The 19,450-nt window shown below is 40.1% G+C and overlaps 1 protein-coding gene across 2 annotated transcripts in view; it reads right to left on the reverse strand.

Annotated features, from left to right (window-relative positions):
• The window catches only part of PSMB2 (proteasome 20S subunit beta 2), a 36,095-nt gene that overhangs the window by 10,797 nt on the left and 5,848 nt on the right, over positions 1-19,450 (reverse strand). For both annotated transcript variants that reach the window (XM_011222220.2, XM_002917129.4), the window contains exon 3: positions 17,051-17,121. In XM_011222220.2, the coding sequence (XP_011220522.1) occupies positions 17,051-17,121 (71 nt within the window). The remainder of the gene's footprint in view (positions 1-17,050; positions 17,122-19,450) is intronic.

Below are 19,450 nucleotides of genomic sequence, written 5' to 3' on the forward strand. Positions count from 1 at the left end.
TCTTTCTACCTCCCTTTAGACATGGGCTGCTAAGTACAGAAAAATTGAGGCTATTGGTCAGGCATTTAGGATTGAATGAAGGGAGAATAACAGCATAAATAAGTATCTTAGGGGGAAAAAAAGCTGGGTTACACTATGCACTTAGACTTGAGTTTGAAATCTGACTGTCTTACTAATGTGTGGCCTTAGAAAAGCTACTGACTTCGCTGAATTTTAGTGTTCTCACTAAAAACATGGGCTAATACCTACACAAAAGAGCTACAGTGAAGATTCAAAGAGATAATGCATATAAACAAAAGCATAGTGCCTAAGACACAGTAAAGACTCGAAAAATGCTAAAATTATTACTAGAGAAACAATCACCTATGAAGTTCACAGTGCCCATGAAATACACAGGGCAAGTACTCAGGAAAAGCCCACCTACTCCTAGCACCGAAATGTAATTCTTCATATATGTCTTCATAAAGGGACATGGAAGGACAATAATAACAAGTGCCTAGCACACTGCCTGACACACGGGAGAAACGCAGTAAATGACAGTTTCGTCCTCTCCCCTTCCCAGATGCTTTTCGGGGGCCTTAAGGTGATTGTATTCACTGTCAAAGACATTCATAAGCATCTTAACTTAGAGCACATCCACTTCACAGTCAGCCTACCCTAACCTATCTTGAGATTGATCACAGGCCTGGAGACCCAGAGATTTTCCGGAAGCCTGAAAATACAAAAACAAAAACAAACCCTACATGCAGACTTGGGAGAGTAAATACCATTTACTTATTTATTAAGTATTTTCATGCTGTTTCTGCCACTATGGATATGTCCACCTGAGTGCCAGGCCTCACTTTCTAGCTACTTTTTCATCAGTTCCATTCTATCCCATGATCAGTATTCCCTGTGAGAATCTGCCAATTATTCCGGTGTAATGGGAACACTAATCAATCATCACAGATTTGCTAGGAAATCTCTATTCTTTACAAAGTAATCTTTGTTCTGTGCATGATATAATCCTAGTCTTTGGCTGCCACCATTATTCTAATTATTTGGATAGCAAGTCTAGGTAATGAAACAAAGTTATGACATCCCCACGGCAAGGAACTGTATCTTCTATGTCAAGGCATCCTTCACAACAAAGGCTACGACTGAATATTATATACAATTTTGAACTAACCTAAACATCCAGATGACCAATAAATGAATCCAAACATTTAGATGAGACACTCTTCTGCCCAATAGCCTTGACAATCACCATCAACGGTTTGCAGTGCAAAATGCTTAGATTTAAAGTTGTATCTAATTGATACACGAAGAAAAAATTTAAATGAACCATCCTGGTAACTCAAAATGAATTTTAGCTTCTAAAACAAGGTACCACCAAAATTTCGCCTCTTTTTACAAGTGGGGGGTGGGCAACACTAGACAAATGACAAATGTGCTATCTTTTCCTCCCTTAAAAAAAAAATACACAATGGGGAGCCTGGGTGGCTCAGCTGGCTAAGCGTCTGACTTTTGACTTCAGTTCAGGTCATGATCACAGGGTCCTGGGATGGAGCCCGTAGCGTCCGGCTCTCTGCTCAGCGGGAAGTCTATTTATTCTTCTCCCTCTGCCCCTCCCCGGGCTCATGCTCTCTCATTCTCACATAAATAAATAAAATCTTAAAAAAATACACGGGAGGCGCCTGGGTGGCTCAGTCGGTTAAGTGTCTGACTCTTGATTTCAGCCCAGGTCATGATCTCAGGGTTGTTGAGATCAAGCCTAGTGACTGGCTCCACACTGGGTGAGGAGCCTGCTTAAGATTCACTCTCTCCCTCTTCTGCACCCCTGCCAATACATGACATAAGGTTATTTTAAAGTGGAGAACTTTAAGTCATTTTGAGATTTCTTCACCTATACAACAGGGATAATAACAGTAAATGTAAAGTGTCCAATGCAAATGCCTGTTACACAGTAATAATACAGATTACTTATTATTACCATAATCACCATCACGACTAGCACTTTTAGGATCTGGCTGTATTATTAACAGATCTGACTAGATAATAATATCGAGATGTCCCACTAAGAACCAACCAAAAGACCCCCTTTTTTGGTTGAGAAAAGGGATAAAATTTAAGCCAGGGAAATTAGCCAATAAGCACATCTCTTGCGAAGCAGTTCTCCCTGGGATTGAAATGGACTTTTTTTTTTTTATTTTTAAGATTTTATTTATTTATTTGACACAGAGAGAGAAAGCCAGCGAGAGAGGGAACACAAGCAGGGGGAGTGGGAGAGGAAGAAGCAGGCTCACAGCAGAGGAGCCTGATGTGGGGCTCGATCCCATAACGCCGGGATCACGCCCTGAGCCGAAGGCAGACGCTTAACCGCTGTGCCACCCAGGCGCCCCTGAAATGGACTTCCTAATACCTGTGCCCTGTAGAACTGAGCTCAGTTCCACTTTGTGTATTTGGGCGTGGGATGGTACAAACATATAAACTTTCCTCAAGTTAGGTGGAGCGTTTCCCCCCTTCCAACCCTTGTACGTACAACTCCTTGTATATTCCCTCTCTCATGAAAAAGAAACACTGTAGTGATTAAGAAGAGTGTGAAATTCCATAAATTTTACAGCTGAAGAGAACAGTTGTGATAAATACACTGAAACAACAAAATCAGCGACGAGAGTCTGGGCGGTGACAAGCAGCGGTGTGACATCTGGCGGAAGCCAAAGTCACAGCAAGGGGGAGAGAGGTGGGCGTGAGGAAGCATCCCGCCGAGCGTGGACACAGAAAAAGAGAGGAATTGACAGTCTTCTTTTGGAGTCAGGCCAGCCTTTGCCACCTCTAATTGAATAGGACGATGCCACTAGGAGTGAGGTGCTTTGGAGGTGCGGTTTCTTTTGCACTGTGCTGTACCTTGGCACGTTAAGCAGTGTGTGAAGCATACTTCCATTCCTACAGTAATCTGGAAGGAGACGCAGAACCACCAACAGGACAAAGGAGTTTGTCTAGTGACGACAGTGCTTCAATAAGTAGACTTCTAAACACACGAAACAGGGACTGGGCTCTGAAGGGACAGTGCATGCTATTTGTTTTACCCCAGTTGACTGTCAAAGCTTCCGAAAATCCCATCTTTTGGCACTGAGAGTATTTCACAAAAATGCAGTTTACAGAATTAGAAGAAAGCTCAACTAGTTTATCCAACAACCCTTTTACAAATGTGGGGACTCAAGTTCAAAGAAGGGACAGTGATGTGCCCTAAGCCACAGAGCTAGTGTCAGGACCAGTATTTAGGCTTCTGATTCCAAGTCTTGTGTGCTTTTCTAGGAAACCATGCTGCCTCCACAAAATGGAAATTAGTGTGAAAGTATGATTCAATATGTAAATGTCAGTTTAACACTCAAATATTTCAGGATATACTATTTTGCATATCAGTATCTATTGTTCTCTGTTTCACTTACCACATCTTACATGACCAATATTTTAAGTTTTAAAAGGGCAGGTTTAATGTCAGACCACATGACTCCCCCAAAGGGTCTAAAACTATATAAAATATGTAGTAAGTACTCAATAAATACCTGTGGTGATAAGCAGATACCAATACCATAACTGCTTTGCCAATGCCCAATTTTACAAATTAATAAACAAAATGGATCAGTTATCATTTCCTTATACTGATGCTCTGAACTCTGAATCAAGAGCTTGTTTCCAATAATCAACAGAATTCACTAGCTACCTGCTTTGCATGGGTTTGATGGCATAATTTTAAAATTTCAGTGTCAGAGCACTTGGGTGGCTCAGTCGGCTGAATGTCCAACTCTTGATTTCAGCTCCAGTCAAGATCTCAGGGTTCCTGCATCAGGCTCCGTGCTCAGTGGGGAGTCTGCTTGAGATTTTCTCTCTCTCCCTCTGCCCCTCCTTGCCCCCCGCAACACGCCTATGCTCCCCCCTCTCTAATAAATACAAAATTTCAATGTCAATTTTTAACTGTTTTATTGTTTAATTTTAATTTTTAATTTTAATTTTTAATTAAAGGACTTTGTACCTATATTAGAATTGCAATGTTCATTGTATCAAACACTTAAAAAAAAAACTCAGAGATTTCAGCAACTTCCAACTGTCTTCACAACCTATGTGAAGGTTCTACAGATGGGGCTGGGGAAGAACAGCTTTCCCTAGCACCTAAACAATATAGGTCATCTGTATTCTGACTTTAAACCTCTCCAACACAGTCCTTTTTAAGGAAACCCATTAATCTCCTTTTCTAAATAATAATGGTAATTATGCCTTAAGTATAAATGTACACAATTTATAAAGGGCTTCAACCAAATCCTGCAAGAGCTGAGACCAGAACATAGGGTAATTATGAAATGGGCAGATACCCCAACCAACTTCACTTTTGCATTTAAAATGTGACTATATTTTATTTTATTATTATTTTTAAAAGATTTTACTTTTTAAAGTAATCTCTACACCCAACATGGGGCTCGAACTCATAACACCAAGATCAAGAGTTACATGCTCTACTGACTTTATTTTAAATTCAAAAGATACTACTTAGCATTTACCATGGATGCTGGTGAATATGGGAACATGTTTAACTAGTGAATTAGGTGATTTCAGCAGGAAGCAGAGGAACTGGGATGATACGGTCACTGGCTTCCTAAAGAATATGAACTTCACCATGTAAACCAAAGAGGAGCCAGTGAAAATCACTCCTATTCGCCTGCTGAGTCAAGCTTTTTTCATGTCATAGGACACTGCAGAAGCAGTAGGGATGGAAGGGGAGAAATGGAATATGAGACATATTTATAGAAGGTAGAATTGACAGGGATTAATAACTAGAAGAATAGAAGATGAGGGAGAAAGAGGAGTTAAGGCTCTCAATAAGGGGAAAGACGGTAGAACAAATGTAAAAACTCATTTGGATCACGAGCTTAAGTTGAGCTATCCAGAGGCATCTGGAAAGAGAAAAGAGTGTACAACCCAAGTTAAGAGTCTGCATGAAGAACGAGCCGGTTAGGAGGTTTCATTTCCACAAACACTCATTCCCGTGTTCGCATGTGGAAGAAAGATAGTGAACAATTACAACAGCACACTGGCAGAGCTATTCCTAGGTTGCCATGAGACCACAAAGTTGAGGGTGACTTGTGTGTGTTTGACGGGGGAGGGGGGGAGTAGTACAGAGAAGGTTTCCCTGAAAATGCTGAACTGAGTCTTAACCAGCAATTAAAAGTTAGCCATTTGGAGACGTGCAAGTACATTCAGGCATGAATGACTGGTAAAGTGGCAGGGTCAGCAAAAGCGGAGAGACGAGAAAGAACACACAGCAGGCTGGGGAGTACGAGTGACTGGGCATGAAGTGGAGAAAGCCAGTGTGACAAGGGTGAGGCAGGTCAACAGTGGAAGGCGACATATGAAGCAGAAGCTGATCTCGAAAACCGTGCACTGCTAAGTTTAAGAGAGACGTTCTGGGGAGCTGAGAAGAAACTGGACTTTCTTTTATGATCACAAGCTGGGACCAGCTCTGCTATCCAGTGTTTCCACTTGAGTGGGGGAAAAAAAGGAGGTATGAAGTTGGAAGTTGGGAAGAGTTTCCTCCTAATCCTCTGACTGAAAAAAAACTAGGAGTTTAAAACCGATCAGACTACTATACTGAGCTTCACAACAAGGAAGTTAAATTAAACTGACTGCCTGATTTGCCTTTTCTCTGTTTCGGATACATTTATCTTATAGCACTAAAAAACAAAGTGGCCCATATTTATAGATTCCCACACTAATTTGAGAAATACAGAAACAAGCAAACCTTTGATTTTTAGAGGCCCAAGACAAAACAAAAGCATTACCCTGAAAATGAGACTGTCTAACCAAGATTTTCCTTTTTCTCTGCCGTAGGTCCTTCTCGGAAAGTCTATTTGGTGTACCTATTTGATGCTGGCAGATGTGAAATCATCAGAATACAAGAACTGTCCTCACTTTCCTTTACAATGAAGAGCTCATGTCAAATGTTTTGCTTAACACATTGGCAACAATTCTTACATTGGCTGAGTTCTTGAACTTAAGTTCAGCAATGTTACTGCAATTACAACCAATGTTTTAAACTTTAAAAGCAAACACGTTTTAAATTATTATTTGAATAAACTATGATTTTAAATGCTATAAATCTAAGACAGAGATGTATTTTTGTGAAAAAAGCAATGAAGACCCAAGATCAAATGTGGCTTTATCACTTTACATTTGTTACTTGAGATAGTCATTTGGCCCTGGAGCTGCAAGTGCCCCATCTGAATATGGGGATGGTATTGCCTGCCCGACAGCTGTGAGGAACAAACAGTGCTATTCTGCGTTCAAGTTTCTGAAAGAAGACCCAGTAAGTGGTAGGTGCCCAATAAATGTCAACTGAATCTGAATTTTAGGAGCAAAAAAATTGAACATTGTGCATATTTCAATTTTTAGCAAAACTAGTTTTTAAAGTTCTTCAATAATTCCAAAATTTCTGTAAATTTTACTTCTCTAAAGCCATCACTAACCCCACGTTTGAACAGTTCTATTAAAGTTGTAATCTTATCGTAATTAGAAGTTTAGAAATTTAATGAGTTGAAATGCAACATGGCACAGATGCCTTATTATACCAACTAGTTAACACGGTATTTGTTTTCTACATTAATTTTACTTGCTAATCAAAAATACTGCTTTCTCCCAAATAACATCAAAATAAAATTGCTGATTGTGCAATGGTAAAACCAACAACACCATGTCTGCGACAAGGCCACTTGAATTTTTTCATGAGCTGGCAGTTTCCAGGGAAAATTTAAGATTCCATATACCGTTAAGTTAGTTCTCAAAAATTCAAGTGCAGAAGCCATGCTTCGTACACTACAAGGCAGATACTGGGTTGTACATGCTAAGCATGCCCATGAATATCTATGGACATCGAACATCAGAGCTGATTCACCTTCCTGAGTTAATAAATAAGTCTGCTGGGAAAGACTATTTAGGACTACACATGATTGTGTATGTTTCTGGATGTCCACGGCAACCAGATATAGAATACTAAGGAAATTCTGGGGAGAAGAGTGTTTAGGAGCCCTTCTATTAGAACACAGTGCTCCCCATTCGTAGCTGAGGTTCAACGCAAGTTACTCTTACCTCTTCAATTGACATGGAAGCTCCTCATTGGTCTCCCTGCTTCTCTTTCCTTTCCCCAAACACTTCATCAAAGAGGAGCCAATGGTCTAACCAAATCTCATCTGATCATGTTAACCCCCTCCTAGTCAACAAGCTTCCAGAGAGTTCCACTGCTTTAGCATTTTTTCATCAAAGTCTTCATAACATGGACTACCTCTCTCATTTCAATCTCTTCCATTCCCCTAAAAATCTCAGCTATATTTAACAAACTACATAGATTGTGAATTTTATATATGTAGAATACATAGTAAAAACCACATAGAGTTGTGTATTTATATTTGTTTTTCAATCAGTGGAGCCCTAATTTATATACAGTATCCAACTGGTTAAAACACTAAAACATTAGGAGGAACTATTTGTCCCCGCTCCAAACATCTTAGAAAACCCCTGTGCCAACTTAACACACTCTAACACACCTCTCTGATCTGTGCTTCTCGGTTTTTTTTTTGCTTCACCTTTGCCTTAATGACAGCTGGTTCTTTTTAGACTCAGGTTAGGTTCTGTTTCCAGAGCATCTATCTATCTGTATGGCCACTGCGGCACTTGTCACTCTGCAGTGCAATTTCTCCAGCTAAAGGCACTCACTGAGCTCTGCACCTGTTTCCTCAGCCCCAAGGACAATGCAGGCCGTAGATTTACTGAACGGATGACCATCAGCACCTGTGGAACTTCTCAGCTATAAACAACTGCACACATGAGGAGGCATCAGAAAGACAACACAGAGTTTTGGCAGGTTACTTCAGTTTATAAAGACTCAGAGATCATTATTTCCTCTCCCTGCCTTTTTTCTTTCCGAACTAATCAATCCTATTTGCTCTATGGTCTACTCTCCAAAGCAATGGTAAATCTGAACAGATTTATTTTCTTCAACTTTTCAAAAAATGTGTTATGCTTTCTTGCCCTTTTACCCTTCTTTTTATTTGCTTAAACTTTTTTTTTTTTGTGAAATAACACATACATATAAAGGTACATAAAATATACACCACAGCTTAATGAATAAAATGAGTATACATGTAACTATCTCCTAGGTTAAAAAACAGAACGGTGGGGGCGTCTGGGTGGCACAGCGGTTAAGCGTCTGCCATCGGCTCAGGGCGTGATCCTGGCCGTTATGGGATTGAGCCCCACATCAGGCTCCTCTGCTGAGAGCCTGCTTCTTTCTCTCCCACTCCCCCTGCTTGTGTTCCCTCTCTCGCTGGCTGTCTCTATCTCTGTCGAGTAAATAAATAAAATCTTTAAAAAAAAAAAAAAACACAGAACGGTGAACTCCTTCGCCCTTCAAAAACTTCCCACTGTCCGGGGTGCCTGGGTAGCTCAGTTAAGTGTCTGCCTTCAGCTCAGGTCATGATCTCAGGGTCCTGGGATCAAGCCCCACGTGGGGCTCCCTGCTCAGCGGGGAGTCTGTTTCTCCCTTTACCCCCACCCCCACTTGTGTGTGCTTTCTCTCTCAAATAAATAAAATCTTAAAAAAAAAACCAAAAACTTCCCACTGTCCTTCACTTTAGATAACTGTTTTTGGGGAGAGTGCAGGAAAACCCCACGGAATTTGTGGGATCAGCCCCTGAATTCATATGCCTGCATGATCCTGGGCCAGGATAAAAAAAGAGATCATATATTGTATACTTGAAACTAATATAACACTGTATGTTAACTATACTGGAATTAAAATTTAAAAAAAATAAAAACAAAGGCATTAGGGACTGTGGGTGGTTGGGGGGATGGGGGGCACAGGAAGAGGCATCAAGACATCAGAGTATATGTCTCTTTGTATCTGTGAGTATGTGTGAGGGAATGCCCACACAGGCCAGATTTAAAGCAATCCTAAAAGGTAGGGTAAACCTGTACTTCTAATGGTAAACATTTTCAAAATAAAAGCATGTTTTTACTAAGCAGATAGAGTACTCTGCTGCTCCTGGCTTAAACCAGGCCTTAATAGGAAATCGCCTAATTTTCAGTATACAAGTTTCAAAACAATATGAATTTAGACCAATTACCTTCAACCCCATTGTGGGTAGGAAAGATGCTTTAAGTGAAAAGTTGGCATTATGGGGTTGCACAATCCCAGCTACCCAATAAGCTCATTCCATTCAACCAGAACAGGGGTTCTCTCTGCTCACAGCAGGCATCCAACAGGGTAGCACATATATGCTCTCTGAGTGAGAAAGCAACACCTTCTCACATACAACCCCCTGGAGAGAGATGGGGAGGAGGAGGGAGGAGGACTTTACACCTGCAAGCTCCTAACTCTATCAGCACTAGGGCTGGGAAAAACAGCACATATTTAAAAAAAAAAAAAAAGGATTCCTGATAAAGCCAGTAACTTTCAAAGAAGGATCTTCTTAAGCCATTCTTTTCTTAGAAGATGAGTAAGTACAAAGATTCAACATCCAAGTCTTTGTCTTCCTAATGGACTTAGTCAAGCCCTGATGACTGTATAAGCAAACTGCTTTAAAGGGCAGCTGTCAGAATTCTTATTCTTAGTAGGAAAACACTATAAGCACAAAGTGTTGTTATATTAATTAAGACATCTCAACTTGAAGGCATATCTGTCACTGGGCCACTGGATAATCAAAATGACCACTAAAAATAGAACAGCGTTATCTCCAACGGGGCAGACATGAGACACCTCCAATCCTAAGAGACTCCTGTGAGATGTGACCTGGGATGCACATGTGTTTTACAGTACCACTGAATATCCATCTCAATATAGCCAGATGTTTTCAGTTTTTACTGTACGTGCTATTCGGGCTAGGAAACAAATAATTAACAGACATATAACTCTTGGCCCATCATGAAAATCTAATTAGCTGACTAGCTGACTGAAGTCTGGTGGGAAAGAACTGTTCTCCAGGTCTAAAAGAACTGCTGCTTGCACTGAAATTCCATAAGTTTCAAGATGAACATCTTGATTTTTTTTTTTCTTCAATTTCCCCATCACCAAAAGTAAGCCAGCTCTGTCTGTCAAGATGCCCAGGCTGTGTGGCAGTGGTGTCAAAGGCTGCCATTTGCTCAAAGGCACTGCCATCTGTGGCAGCAAAACATTTTGTCTCCGGAAAATAAACACATCTGCCTTTGCCAGTGTCCTCCCACTGTGCTGCCCATCTGGAGCAGGTGAGCTGGAAGGCAAGCCAGGGCATGGGTGAGACGGGGGTGAGCAAGGGAGACAAGGCCTCAAGGGAGATGGCACATGGAGGAAAAAGGTAGTGCTGTGTCATGTCACATCCTGCTAACCACATTCGCCAAAAAGCATGTGAAATTACCCTTGTTAGTGATATTTTAATCATATGTAACAAATGGTTGGTCGTGTTTATAGGACAAGACCTGCAAAGTCAAGGTTTCACCAGGGCCATCTGCTTACCATGTCACATGACCTCACTCATTACAATAAACAGATGATGTCTTTTTTTTTTTTTAAGATTTTATTTATTTATTTGACAGAGATAGAGACAGCCAGCGAGAGAGGGAACACAAGCAGGGGGAGTGGGAGAGGAAGAAGCAGGCTCATAGCGGAGGAGCCTGATGTGGGGCTCGATCCCATAACGCTGGGATCACGCCCTGAGCCAAAGGCAGACGCTTAACCGCTGTGCCACCCAGGTGCCCCTAAACAGATGATGTCTTTGTGCCAGCCACCAAAGGCAAGAGGACAATAACCCTAGTGGTCAGATTAGGGGCTCAAAGCACCAGGATTCTTCTAGGACAAGACCACACTAGCCATGCCTACTATAAGCCAAACAAAACACACTCAAAGTCAGGCCAGAGTGTTGGGAAATGTCATGGTCACTTCCAAAAATGACTAATACCTGAAATTCTTTCCGACACATTTTTTACCTTTCCCTGAAAAAAGTAAATTCAAGTCTGGTTATGGTCTTGATATCAGATCTTTAAATTATACTATTTGGGGACTAGAAGAAACCATAGAAATTATCCAATCAAATTCTCTCTTTCTTCCAACGTTTTTTTCAACAACTCACAAGAGAGCTGGTGCTAAAACTTCCTGAAATAGGGCTCTTCCAATTACACCACTGGTTTCCAAACTTTGGCAGGAAGGGGATCGTGAAGCTGTTTTTTGCAAATAAAATCTTACATGGAATTCCAATATATAAAATAGATAAAAGTTGTGCTGAAATTCACCACACTGGTCTTCCTTGGTGACTCTCCTGCGGCAGCTTCATGGAATAAAGTTTGAAAACCACCACACTAGGCTGGCTGACAGTTTTCCAATTCGTTATTTCCATTTTTTAGGTGCTAAGCAATAACAAGTAGAGCCCTATAAAAAATAAATAAATTACCAAAGGCTCCCCAAGTACTTGGCAGAAAAGGTTCTATGAGAACACTTTGGCCAGTAAGTAGCAGTAGTAAAGCCCTGAAGATTACATACCATGGAGGGCAGCATTCTACTCTAAGCCTTGCTGTGCCACATTCCCCAAGGATATCAGATTTGGCTGGCTCATATCTCAGTCTCCACATACGAGAAATGGGAGATCTGGGTGGACAGTAACAGATAATCTTAGGGCATTCAAATACTATACCAAACATGCCACCTAATTCATTTCAAGCAAGAAATAGCCCCATTACTTACCACTCTCTCTTCTATAGCCCATTAATCAAATCATAAGGAGAATTTAAATAAGCATCATGCAAACTATGCCTATAAGCCATTACAAAATTTTCAAAATAATCCTATTAAAAATCCAGATATCATGTTCTTAATGATGAAGTCATTATTAAATACTATTTTCAGGGGCGCCTGGGTTGCTCAGTCGTTAAGCGTCTGCCTTCAGCTCAGGGCGTGATCCCAGGGTCTTGGGATCAAGCCCCACATCGGGCTCCTCCGCTGGGAGCCTGCTTCTTCCTCTCCCACTCCCCCTGCTTGTGTTCCCTCTCTTGCTGGCTGTCTGTCTCTCTATCAAATAAATAAATAAAATCAAGAAAGAAAAGAACAGAAAAGAGAAAGAAGAAAGAAAGAAAGAAAAGAAAAAAAAGAAAAGAGAAAAGAAAGAAAAGAAAAGGAAAGGAAAGGAAAGGAAAGGAAAAAAAAAGAAAAGAAAAGAAAAGACAAAAAGACAAGACTGACTATTTTCAGGGAGGTATCATTCACTTATTCAAAATATATTTTATTAAACCAATGGTTAATTCTCAGTTCTTGTAATTTGCCACATTTGATCACTCCTTCCTTCCTAACAGATGAAGAAAGTGAGGCTCAGCAAACATTAAGTGACTTAGTGAAGATCACAGAAACTAGTACATATGAGAGAACAGCCTAGAACTCTAATATATGTGACTCCAAAACCCATGCTCAAAAAAGCCTCATAAATAATCAAAACTGGGAAGTCAAACCCATAGCAAAAAGCCTAATAAGCCCTTTTCCTGCTTCTTGGGGTATAATGAGAGGGGAGATCAACTAATGTACACATACATCTAAATTAAAACTAGAATGAAGCCTCTTGATTTTTCCCCCATTCTGTGTGTTTTTTTCCATCTCTTCCTGCTGATTTCATCTTTAATTTCATAGTATATGGTGAAGTAACATCCATTCATTAAAAATATTTTAATGAAGGGAGCCTGAGTGGCTCAGTCAGTTAAGCACCTGACTTTGGCTCACATGATCCTGGGGTCCTGGGACTAAGCCCTGCAATGCTCCGTGCTCAGTGGGGAGTCTGCACTCCCTTTCCCTCTGTCCCTCCCCCCACGCATGTGCTCTCGCTCTCTCTCAAAAAAATAAATAAAATCTTAAAAAAATATTTTAATAAAATTCCCTTCCCATATATAAACGTACAATAACATTTTCAGTGGTATCTGTGGACCAACTGCATGACATTTATTCAGCAAATATATATATATATTTAAGATTTTATTTATTTATTTGAGAGAGAGTACAAGCAGTGGGAGCTGCAGAGAAAGAGAAGCAGGCTCCCCGCTGAGCAGGGAGCCCAATGCAGGGCTCAATCCTGGGACCCTGGGATATGACCTGAGACGAAGGGAGACACTTAACCGAACAAGCCACCCAGATGCCCCTATTCAGCAAGTATTTACTGAACGCTTACAATGGGCACATATTTATACCTAATCTATATAATCCTACATGGAGATCTTTTTTTTTTAAGATTTTATTACTTGAGAGAGAGAGAATGCATGTGCATGCGTGCACTGGAACTGAGGGAGGGGCAAAGGGAGAGGAGACACAGAACCCTAAGTAGACTCCATGCATGGAGATGGATGCAGGGCTGGACCTCACGACCCCAACATCACAACCTGAGCCAAAATCAAGTCAGACACTCAACCACTGAGCCACCCAGGTGCCCCTTATATGGAGATGTTGACACTTTAATGGAACTGGAAATTTTATACTTCCCCAAACACACAAACATATTTGTACATTAGTCCAGTAACTAATTAAGGAGACAGTATGAAAGAATATGGTATTTGAATTTAGAATCTTACCTTAGACTTTTACAGGCTATACATGTGTCTTTGGTATACTTGGACACATAACAGAAATACTTAACCTCTTTATTACTAACCAGTCTACGTAGGCTTATAAATAAAATGGGGATAACATTCATCTTATGGTGTCACAGTAAGCATTAAATAAAGTCACATATATAACTATCTATAATAGCACTGTTCAAGAGAACCTATGATGATGAAAATGTTCTATATCTGCAATGCCCAATACAGTAGCCATTAGCCACATGTGGCTACCGAGCACTTAAAAAGTGGCTAATGTGACTGAGGAACCAAATTTTCTTTTTTGGGGGGAACCAAATTTTTTTATAGAAATAAAAGTTTACTTTTCATTCAAAGTTCCAGAGACTATCACCTAGGAACCAAATTTTAAATTCTATTTAATTTTAATAATTTAAAATTTTAATTGCCATTTATGACTAGTGGCTACCACACTGGGCTGTGTTGATCTAGAACAAAGCCTTGCACATAATAAATCATCAATTTTGCTTTACTTCCATCTTCCTTATCCATATCAATACTTCTTTATATCCTCTTTACCAGCAAATAAGTTCAACTAAAATAGCACAACGAAGAATCTCCCATAAAAAACTTATATCTATTAGGGGCGCCTGGGTGGCACAGCGGTTAAGCGTCTGCCTTCGGCTCAGGGCGTGATCCCGGCATTATGGGATCGAGCCCCACATCAGGCTCCTCTGCTATGAGCCTGCTTCTTCCTCTCCCACTCCCCCTGCTTGTGTTCCCTCTCTCACTGGCTGTCTCTATCTCTGTCAAGTAAATAAATAAAATATTAAAAAAAAACAAAAACAAAAACAAAAAACTTATATCTATTAAATTGCTTCTTCAACCAAGCAGCAATGGCAGCAGAGAAGCAAGTGATTTATTAGTCATATGTGCCACACACTGTGCTAACAGCTTTGCACGATTGCTTCATTTAATTTATAATAATTTTGTAAAGTAGGTGCTATTATCTTATAAATAGAGAAATTAAGCTTAGAATCTGTCCAAAGACACACAGCCAGTAAGTCAGTGAGCAAAGATTTAAACTCAGGCAGTCTAGGGGGCACCTGGGTGGCTCAGTCAGTTAAGCATCCTACTCTTGGTTAAGCATCTGACTCTGACTCTTGACTTCAGCTCAAGTCATGATCTCCAGGTCATGAGATTGAGCCCCGCATCCACTCCGTGCTCACCACAGAATGTGCTTGTCCCTCTCCCTCCCCCTCTGCCCGTACCCCTGCTCCTTCTCTCTCTTTCAAATAAATAAATAAAATCTTTAAAAAACTAAACAAAACCTCAGGCAGTCTAATTCCAGAGACAGTGCTTAACAGCAATGCTAAATATGCTTGCATCTTAAAGAACCAGTTTACAAAAAATTCATTATATACTCCGCAATAAATAAATGTCCTCCCAACCAAATACCACCCCCAAACACACACACACACACACACACACACACACACACACACACCCCAAATTAGAAATCAGACAATTTGAGCTATAGACACAAAGTTATACATGGTAACTGGCTGACCTGAAATAAGTCTCATGTGCCAAATGGTGTAACTGTATAACTGTACCAAATCTAGTGACTTCACACTTATTAATTAGAAGACTGAAAAAATATCATCACCTTTCTCCCCAGAATAAGATGACTAAAATATAAACTCATATTTTAGAGCTAACAATCTAAGTGGATAGATGGGTGGGGGAGCAGAGTTTGGGCTCAGAACCATAGGCAGACGTAGTCAGTATTTACTAAAGCCCTATGTCACTGTCTACAAGGCATATTTATTTGTTAAGACATCAAACATTTCTGCAAGGAGATTAACCCAACCCACTGCATTTACATGAAGCACACTGCCACTCTTATCTCAATTCTAAAAGGAGCTGAAGTCCTTTAATGTCTGCTGTATTTATGACGAGGTCTTCATTGTGCCCAAAGCTGGAATTCTTATTCTAGTTCTGCCTCACAAGTCAGAGGAATATTTTACACAGCAAGCCACAGCATACTCTTTCCCAAATACCGCAGGAATTTCTGAGTGGCAGGAAAGGTCATATCTGACCCATTTTCCTCTCTCACAGAGCAGTTACCCAGATCAAAACAATGTAGGTAAATCTGTCTCCTCCTTCCCACCAAAATATCTCTAGCTTCTCTTCAAACCTCATGACCCTTATATTGCACAAGCCCCTGGGCCAAAGGTAGCACTGAGAAAAAGAGGTTCTATTTATTGAAACATTCTGAAGTAACTTTAAAAAAAAAACACCTGTACTTGTTTAGATTTCTGTCATAATTCAGCTTAAGCAAGTGCAGATGAAACTAAAACCATAATAAAAATATGAATAGCACTGATGTTCTAGAAACACTACCGAAAAAACAAGAAGCTGATGTAAGGCAGAAGGGTCAAGTAATTATGGCAGCATTAGTGTCACTTTGTCTGACCTGCTGTGTGACCTGGAGCTAGTCCCTTTGCCACTTTATGCCATTCATTCCATATCAGTGATAGAGAATTAACTACTATATATCTCAGTGGAATCGTGAGTAGATTAAATTATTAAGCAAAATGCTTTGGGCAAAAGTCATATGAATGTTAAATATTATTATTTACAAGCATTCATTTTCCTAGCACTCCTGTGGGGTTAGGAAGTTATCTCGATTTCACAGATGAGTAAACAGGCACAGGGGGTAAGGTCACATGATAAGGCTCCATTTACTTAGTCCCTGTGGGAAGGGAATAATACACACCTTTAGCAATCATATGAACTTTCTTGGCAGTAAGGAAAGAAGAATAAATCTGTGTGCTTTGGCAAGAAAAATCATAGAAAGACACATAATCTTAAGATGAAATGTGCAGGCGCCTGGGTGGCTCAGTCAGTTAAGCATCTGCCTTTGGCTCAGGTCATGATCCCGGGGTCGTGGGATCAAGTCCTGCATCAGGCTCCTTGCTCAGCAGGGAGTCTGCTTCTCCCTCTACCCACCTGCTTGTGATCTCTCTCTCTCACTCTCTCTCTCTCAAAAAAATAAATAAAATCTTAAAAAAAAAAAAAGATGAAATTTGCATTGTTACTTTCAAAGTTTCTCCTCCACTACCATGTAAGAACCTTCAGCCACAGGAATTAAGGAACATGGTTTCCTATGAAAACACTTCGAAAACACATTTTTAAAGGCTTTCACAGGCCTTCATATTGGTGTGCCCCATCCAAATTCCCTGGGAGTGTATATTTGCACTTCAGGCTTTAATTAGCAACTATGCAGAAAAAGAAAACAAGTCCAAAGAGACTGAAGAACGAACAAGTACCAAGGAGAAGGGCTAAGGAAGTCCAAAAAAGGGCAAAAATGCTACACATGTATAATATAATGTATAATAAGAATACAGAATAAGCACAGATTTTTCTGCTCTCATGTAAGGCTGCTTGCTAGATTGCTTACCCAACTCCGAAGACAATCAGCCAGGTTTCGTCGTGTGAAATTAGCTGCTGCTGTGGGAGACAGTTCATAACCTGGTACAAGAGATAAACAGTCATACTTAAAGTGAAGCAGAAGGAATAACAGCATCCCACATCATTCTACTACTCCTGTTTTTACATCCTTCCACTCTCTGTACGCCCAGAGTACATAAAGTACACAGAAAGAGGAGTACAATCCTCCTCGTCCCTTTCCTCATGCAACGGTGGTGAAATAGCTTGTCAGCACTGACAGTAATTCCTGGCCACAAACAGAACCAAGCCTTGCGTAAGCTGTTCATTCATCAACAGACTGTGGTTTACTCTATAGAAGGAAGGGGGTACAAATACCTAGGTATTGGGGAAAAAAGAAAGAGGTCTCGAGGTGCTGATTTTTAAAGTTTATTTAAAAAGAATATTGGGAAAAGAGAGGCTAGAAGTTAGGATGGCCTCAGGGTCATACTTTAAAGGTTTTCTTTTAAAAAATAAATAACTTTATTAAATATGATTTTCAAAAGTACGAGCAACAGAAAAAATGTTTCCATCACTATCTACAACATTTTAAAAAATAGAGTATCTCGAGCATAAAACCTCTCAAAAAAAGTTATAATGACAACAAAACTACAGCCCAGAGGAATGCCATCATATGTGCGTTTAATAATGCACTCACTCTGGAACTTAACCCCCTCCAGTAAAATGGGACTAGAGTCAAAAGCCACAAACGACCCACAACTGAGCAGACCCATGCAGAAAACGCAACTTTGGAAAGACAGCACATGGTTAAGTTATTATCAAACACCAGTGTTACAGCAGGTAAGATTTAGATTAAAATTCTAACAAATATTTACTGAACAGCAGCTATGTTTCAGGGTCTGTGCCAGGTGCCTTCACAGTTGATTCAACTTCATCCTCACAACCAGTCTATTACTGCATATGAAATTATAATGCAAACAACTGTGAACAAGCAGGAATACTTTTCAATTCTTCACCTAATCCCCTAAACACCACTAAGGATTTGACAGTTATTGTAAAGGCAGAAAGGTCTGATGCCTATTTACATAGAGATTTTTCCTCCTTTCCCTTATTTTACCTCAGTTCTTGACCTTTACTATGCATAAGAATTACTGTGTAGGGTTACATACACAAAACTACACTTGACAGGTAATTTAAAAGATTTTAAAGGCCATTTTAATCATACATGATTTTTGTTTTGTGCACTGACTTTAAACCCTAACACCCATGTAACAAGCAACCCTCTCAACTCTTGTTAACTCTCCCTCCCTCTCCCAGGACAGGACAGTGAAATATTGCTGTAGCTACTGTAATTGAGAAACATTACTGGCATCTGTCGCCTGCCATGTAGAAATGAAGTAGAGAACCATTAAAAAATAATCCTTGAAATATTCTCAACTTGCTTAAACCTGAGTGCCACGTGCTTTAGGTTCTTTTCTCATCTTTGAATTCTCTGTAGTACTAGCCAGAGTGCTTAAGATAGAGGAGGCCCTCAAAAGCATTCATGGAACTGAGTGCATGATGCTCAATTTGCTGCCTAACATCTGTATAAATGGGTCACATCTAGCCATTGTATATAATTATATTCAAATTAAGTTCTTTCTCAGTTTCACAGTGTATCAGAGCTGTGTATAAGTGTACTAAACTGGGGCGCCTGGGCGGCGCAGTCGTTAAGCGTCTGCCTTCGGCTCAGGGCGTGATACCGGGGTCCTGGGATCAAGCCCTGCATCGGGCTTCTCCACTAGGAGCCTGCTTCTTCCTCTCCCACTCCCCCATTTGTGTTCCCTCTCTCACTGGCTGTCTCTCTCTGTCAAATAAATAAATAAAATCTTTTAAAAAAAATAATAAGTGTACTAAACTATGAAGTAATAACAGAAGTAAGGTCTTTTCTGCTAGGGTGTCACTATAAACTTTCCTGGGTCATAAAGCTAGTGGCTAGTATTATCTGATAGTGAGGCTTTCTCTAATGAGGAAATCCTAGTGAGGAATCCTCTAACGAGGATTAGAGCTCATTAGCCCCCGAGGGAACTCACAAAAATCCTAATTATCTTCCTAAACAAGAATCTACCAGAAAGGCAAGGCAGAACTCTTCTATGACAGTAAATCTCCCAAAATTACACAGAGCATTAAGTTTATAAACATTTTACATATTATTCATTAATATTATTATTATCCCATTTTAGATGTGAGGAAAATAAAGACCCAAAGAGACTAAGTGACTTGTCACATTAAAAAAAAAAAAATAGTAAAACCAAGTTTAACTGAGGTCTTTTAGCTCTGAGGTTCAGATATACTTTAGCTCAAATAACATCCTCTGAAATACTTACAAAGTCTGATACGGCCATGTTCATCTCCAAGGTGGCCCTCAAGTAGC

Source organism: Ailuropoda melanoleuca, chromosome 2 (genome assembly GCF_002007445.2).
Source record: "Ailuropoda melanoleuca isolate Jingjing chromosome 2, ASM200744v2, whole genome shotgun sequence".
Lineage (NCBI taxonomy): Eukaryota > Metazoa > Chordata > Mammalia > Carnivora > Ursidae > Ailuropoda > Ailuropoda melanoleuca.